The sequence below is a fragment of the Vulpes lagopus genome, chromosome 9, assembly GCF_018345385.1.
Source record: "Vulpes lagopus strain Blue_001 chromosome 9, ASM1834538v1, whole genome shotgun sequence".
Taxonomy (NCBI): domain Eukaryota; kingdom Metazoa; phylum Chordata; class Mammalia; order Carnivora; family Canidae; genus Vulpes; species Vulpes lagopus.
This window is the reverse complement of record NC_054832.1, coordinates 1,490,161-1,496,160: the sequence shown is the minus strand read 5'-3', so window position 1 is coordinate 1,496,160 and position 6,000 is coordinate 1,490,161. Positions and strand designations below refer to the sequence as shown.

Here is a 6,000-nt window from a genome sequence, read left to right as displayed (position 1 = left end):
CCGCACCCCCGCGCCCCCGGAGGCCCCGCACCCCCGCGCCCCGCCCCCCGCGCCCCGGAGGCCCCGCGATGCTGGGGCTGGCCGTGGCGTCGCTGGCCGTGGCGCTCGCCTACTTCGCGCTGCTGGACGGCTGGTACCTGGTGCGCGTGCCGTGCGCCGTGCTCCGTGCGCGCCTGCTGCAGCCGCGCGTCCGCGACCTCCTGGCCGAGCAGCGCTACGCCGGCCGCGTGCTGCCCTCGGACCTGGACCTGCTGCTGCACATGAACAACGCGCGCTACCTGCGCGAGGCCGACGTGGCTCGCGCCGCGCACCTGGCCCGCTGCGGGGTGCTGGGGGCCCTGCGCGCGCTCGGGGCCCGCGCCGTGCTGGCCGCCTCGTGCGCGCGCTACCGCCGCTCGCTGCGCCTGCTGGAGCCCTTCGAGGTGCGCACCCGCCTGCTGGGCTGGGACGCCCGCGCCTTCTACCTGGAGGCGCGCTTCGTGAGCCTGCGCGACGGCTTCGTGTGCGCGCTGCTGCGCTCCCGCCAGCACGTGCTGGGCACCTCGCCGGAGCGCGTCGTGCGGCACCTGTGCAAGCGCCGGGTGAGCACCCTCCGCCGGCCGGGGCCGGGCCCTGCCCCTTCGCCCAGGCCAGCTGCCTGCGCCCCCCCCCCGGGGTGCCCGCCTGCCCCCGAGCGCCCCTCCAGCCCTTCCTCCGGGCCCAGGCCTCCCTCCACTGACGCCCCTTTCCCGGGAACTCCCGGGCCCCGAATCGGCTCCTTGCGCCCCCCGCGGCCGAGCCTTGCCCTCGGACTCCACGCCCTCCCCTCCACCTCTTCCAGGACAGGGAGCCCCAGGCGAGCCTGAGGCCTGGTGCTGCTGTGTGGCTTGGACTCTGGAGCCACCGTCTCCGGCCCCTGCTTCTGAATGCGAGTGGCGGGGTCAGTGAGGGCAGGTTACGGGGAGTTCCAAGGACCCGAGGACACCCACCCTCCCCCTGCCCTTCACACAGCTGGGAGCTGAGGGGTCGGGTCACCGTCACCTGGATTTGGGCCCCGGGGGATTGAGCCCCAGAGATGCTGCAAGCTTTTCTGCCTCCCAGCTGCAGAGTCCCGCAGCGCCTGTGTGGGGCCGGAGCACCCTCCCCAGGGCCCGCTCCTCCCAGCTCAGCACAGCCCGCTCCTGCAGCGTGGCAACGGGGGCCCTGGGGGCGAGCCAGGGCGCCAGCACAGCGATGGTTTCCAGGCAGGCCCCAGCCTCAGGCGGGTTCCCACAAACTTGCCTGGAGCCTCCAAGCCAAAGGCAGGGCCTGCCCCAACCCCTAGTGCCCTAAACCAGGGCGCTGCCCTCTCTGGCTTTGGACAGGCGCCTCCTGAGCAAGGAGGGTCACAAGCTCACCTTCATCGTGGCAGGGCAGCCTTTCCCCCGTATCAAAAGTGGGGAAACTGGGGCTCAAAGAGGCCGTGGGAACTGCTCAAAGCTACACCTCGGGCCATGGGCACAGCTCCCTGGTTCTCTGCCTCGGCACACCCCCAGAGGTCCTGGATGTCGCCCACCCTGTGGGGACAGAGTTGCTCCACACGTCCTTTCCCATGTTAGGAGGCTGGCATGGGCAGTCACTGGCCGTGAAGGACTTTAATCGGAGACCAAGAGCTGGGGCTAAGAGATAGAAGAGACCTCTTCCTGCAGGAGGGGGACCCGGACAGAACCCCGACTTAGCGCAAGGCCATCCAAGTCCAGTGCCCGGGGATCCTGCCTGCTGAAATTAGGGTGGCCTTGGGGCCACAGAGGCACTGCAGCTGGTCACTGCAGCGGGCTGGGAGGGCGGTGCTCCCAAAAGCCTGGCAGGGACGCTGAACAGCGCTCCCCCGTCTATAGGGCCAGCCAGGGCCGCGGCCCCAAGTGCCTCTGCCCATGCTTCTGCCCTTGGCCCTGGAATGCCCGCAGCGCGTCCACGAGGCCTCTGGCCGCTCAGGCCTCACCCCGCATCTTTTTTTTTTTTTTTAAGATTTTATTTATTCATGAGAGAGAGAGAAAGAGGCAGAGACTCAGGCAGAGGGAGAAGCAGGCTCCCTGCAGGGAGCCGGATGCGGGACTCAATCCTCGGACCCCGGGGTCATGCCCTGAGCTGAAGGCAGACGCTCAGCCCCTGAGCCACCGGGCATCCCCCTCACCCTGTGTCTCGCCAGCCTGCCCATCGCGCTGGTGGCTGAGTGTGCAGGGGTGGGGACACAGTAGTCAGGCCCAGGGCCTCAGGCTCAGCCTCTCCTGATGCACTGAGGACAGAGGGGCCCCGGGCAGGCCCCTGTCCAGCACTCTGCCAGCAGAGGCGTTCTGACGGCCTCCTCCCCGCCCCGCCATCCCCTCCCCCCCCACTCCTGAAGCCCTCTGGGCCTCCTGTCACTTCTCTCCCTGCAGCGGGCGTGGCCTCAGTTGTGGCCCTCTTGGGGACACGGGCCTGGTGAAGGAGAATGGTGTCTTGAGAGCTAGCATGGTGGGAGGTCCAGTGGTGTGAAAGCAGCACCCTGGCTGGGCACCCTGCCCGCACCCCTGCTGGCCACACTGGCAGTGGTCCCCGTGGGCATCGTACTCTCTCCCCCTGCAGGTGGAACCCCCGGAGCTGCCAGAAGACCTGCGGCACTGGATCGCCTACAACGAGACCAGCAGCCAGCTGCTCAGGGCTGAGAGTGGGCTCAGTGACGTGGTCAAGGACCAGTGACCACCACGCCCCCCACCGGCCTCGCCCTGGGGCAGTTGCCCACCCACCCCTGCGTGCCAGGGGCAGAGAGCACAGAGTGGGCTGGCGCAGAGTCGTCTCCCCGTTGGAGTAGCCTGCATCCCAGCCCCCCTTCCGATGCTCCGGCCCTCCCTTCCCCTGCCAGTTTTGGATACTCCTCCCCTGCCCCCATACCACGCTGGGCACCGGACGGGGGCGACACAGGTGCCCGGCCCCAGCTCTGCCCTCGGGGTGGAGGTGATGAGGAAGGTGGGAGGCCCAGGGCCCTCGGCCTGTGGGCTGTTGGGGGGAAGAGGGTTTGGCCCCACCCTGCCGATGGAGCCAGGCTTCCGTAGGCTCAAGTCAGGAGAGTGCTGGGGCCAGAGGGACCAGAGGGACCAGCTGGAACCACCCTGAGCCCCGGAGTCTGGAGTTAGAGTTTGACGGAGCTGCTGGGGGTGGGGCGGGGAGTGTGGCGGCAGGGGTGAGGCCAGAGCAGCCCTGGGGCACGGCTGGGGCCTGATCACAACAGCGGATCCCTCTGGCCGAAGGTGAGGGCGGGGCAGGCCCAGGGTGGGGTCTGCGCAATTGGGGCCAGGCAGACCGACCAGAGGGCACAGGGGCGCCCCTGGGGTGGGGGCAGGACCGGCAGTCGGAGCATGTGCGGGGCCTGGAGCAGGTCGGGGGGCGCAGGGTCTCCTGTGGCCGTACTGGTGGTGAGCCTCCCGTCCCAGCTGGGCCTGCTGCTGCCGGGGAAGCCGAGCGGGGAGCAGGGTTGTGTCCACATGCCCTCTGCACTTTGCCCTCGCTTCCCTGCACCACTGGGTGCTCACCTGGCCCTGCTCTGACCGTGGTGAGGGCCCTGTCCTCTCTGGGCCTTCACCTCATTGGCCTGCCCTCCTGGGGTCGTCGTCCCCATCTGCTCTCTGGGGACTTCCTCCCTCCCTCCAAGCGCTGGGGCCAGGGAAGGGTCTTTACGGCTTTGCTTGAGGGGCTCCCTGTCAGGGTCACCAGCTGCTGGGACACCAGCCGAGCTGCCTGTCCCCGCCTCCTCGCTCTCCTTCCTGCCGAGGAGGCCCAGGGAGGAGCAGAACCCGGAGTGGCCCGGCCGGGTGGCAGAGCCGGGAGCCTTCGCTCTGGGCGGCTGGAGACGCGGCTCAGGCGCCGGGGGTGGCACTGCTGCTCGCCCAGGACGAGGCGGCCGCTGCCGCGCACCTGCTCCCGCCAGCCTGTGGTGTGGCCGGGGCCCCCCCCCCCCCCCCCCCCCCGCCCTGCCGGGCCCGCCAGCTGGCCCTGGGAGCAGCCCGCCCGGTCCAGCCTGCCCCCCTCCTGCCCCCTCGCTGACATCTGCCTTACAGCCGCAAGGGAAAGCTGCAACATTTGTTTTATTTAAGAAAACCCGAGATTAAAGGGTTTTTAAAGTCAGTGTGCTGGAGGCAGTCCTCATTCCCGAAGCCCTGGTCCCTCGGGGAAGCCGGGGCCACTCCCTGCGGTGTCTTCCGGGGTGGGGCGCTGTCTGAGCTTCTGGGGATCCCGTGACCTCGGAGACGAGGAGGGCAGGGCACGACTTGCTCCTGTTTCACAGAACGTGGGCCCGGGCCCTGATGCTCTCGTTCCCAGGGTTCCCAGGCTGCGACGGCCGGTGCACATTTGTGGTTTGGTCCCAGGATCCCCCAGAGGAGTTTGGGAGGTTAGGCCTCAGGCTCTGGGCTTCCTGGGGTGAGGTGGGGGCAGCAGGTGGGGCAGAGGTCAGTGGGGCTTTACGGGTGGAGGTGGGGTCCCCCAGGGCCGTGCCGTAAGTCCCTCAAAGAGGGCAGGAGGTGGGGCCGGCACATGAGGCGGGTGAGGGGCGCTATGGGCCACGTCGTGCCCTGACCACCTGCTCCGAGGGCCTGGAAGAGAACGGGCAGTTGGATTCGAACTGGGTGCTGGGGAGGGAAGGCTGCGGCCTGGCTGAGGCCGAGGGAGGTCCGCCGAAGCTCAGCTCTTCCCACGTCCCGCCTGGCCCAGGGGCCCTGGGGCTGGCCAGGCTGGGCCTCGCACCCACCCTGGGCAGCGGTGCCTGGACTACAGGGGTGCTTGGGTGTCTGTGGGGAACATCGTGTCTGCCCGTCTAACAGGTGTACGTGCAGGTCCTGTGGGGCACATACGGGGGGTGGGGGAGCGTGGGGGTCACCCCAGGTGTCACACGGTGGGACTAGGGCCAGGAAGCGGTGTGCACACAGTGGGTCTGGGTCCCAGCAGGTCCCTGCAGCGGTGGCGGCCCGCTGGCGCCCCGGAGCAGGGCAGGGGCTGGGAGGCAAGGTCTGTGTTAGGAGGTGTTCAGGATGGTCGGGGGCATCTGGGCTGAACATCGTGTGTCCCAGGGGCACCGGGGTTTCTCTGTCCACTCAAGGGAGACGCCCCAGCCAGTGGGGACGGGAGGGGAGGCTGTCTCACTCGTTCTGTTTGGAGGAGCTCCAACCGGGGAGGAGGATCCTGAGGAGGGCCCAGGGCTGGGCCGCGGGGCGGGGGCGTTGAGCAGCCTCAGCCATCCTGCCTGTGGAGCGGATCACCCTTGGTGGGCATCTCCCCTCCTGTGTTCTCTGTGACCCCACAGCCAACTCCTGGATCCCAAGGCCGCAAGTGCCCCCAGCTGTGTGAGCAGCTCCCGTCCCCGCTGTGGGCACGCCAGGGCCAGCCGTCCCAAGGCCTCCTCCGTGGCCTCCCCAGCTCCCGAGGGGACAGCGGGATGTGCAGGGCTGGCAGGCGTTCTCGGGCCTGCAGACGTCAGGGGCTTTCCTTGGGCTCAGGCCACTCGGCTGCGTTGGTGGCCGCCCGGGCTCGCGGGCTTGGGCAGGGGCGCCCTCTGTCAGCCGTGTGGCCCCAGCCCAAGGAAAGCTGCTGGACCCCAGATTAGGAGGCCTGGACCCAGGGCCCCATCTCACCACGGGGAGTGGGCAAGTGGATGCTGGAGCTCTTGGCTGCAGAAGCTCTGGGGAAGGCTGGCCGAGATGCAGAACCCAGAAGGTGCTCGGCCCAGAGGGCACCGGTGGGAATCGGGGCCTGGGGAGGGGTGGCAGCCCGCTGGGGCCATGCAGGCTCCGAGGCTGCCAGTGCGCCGGGCGTAGCTCCCACCCCACCTGCCCCCAGGGCTGCCGAGCCAGGTCAGGGCCTGGGCCGGGGGCGGGGGGGATGGTGGGCAGCTTGCAGGGGAAACAGGGTCCGAGGTCTGGCCCCTCCGTCCCCACCCCGGGTGCCGCATGTCCAGCGTGGTGCAGGGCCCGGCACTGGCCCTTGGTGTCTGGGCTGAGCTGGCATGTCCTT

At 69.4% G+C, this 6,000-nt stretch overlaps 1 protein-coding gene across 1 annotated transcript; it reads left to right on the top strand.

The window, feature by feature from the left end:
* Window positions 1–3,947, top strand: THEM6 (thioesterase superfamily member 6). Its single transcript, XM_041768438.1, has 2 exons — window positions 1–581; window positions 2,584–3,947. The coding sequence occupies exons 1-2, from the start codon at window positions 69–71 to the stop codon at window positions 2,695–2,697; spliced, it is 627 nt and encodes a 208-aa protein (XP_041624372.1). The 5' UTR covers window positions 1–68; the 3' UTR covers window positions 2,698–3,947.
* Window positions 3,948–6,000: the final 2,053 nt, after the last annotated feature.

Coding starts and splice junctions, on each gene's coding strand:
- THEM6 (XM_041768438.1), top strand. CDS start 69: ATGCTGGGGCTGGCCGTGGCGTCGCTGGCCGTGGCGCTCGCCTACTTC. Junction 582..2,583: donor GGCACCTGTGCAAGCGCCGG/GTGAGCACCCTC, acceptor CTCCCCCTGCAG/GTGGAACCCCCGGAGCTGCC.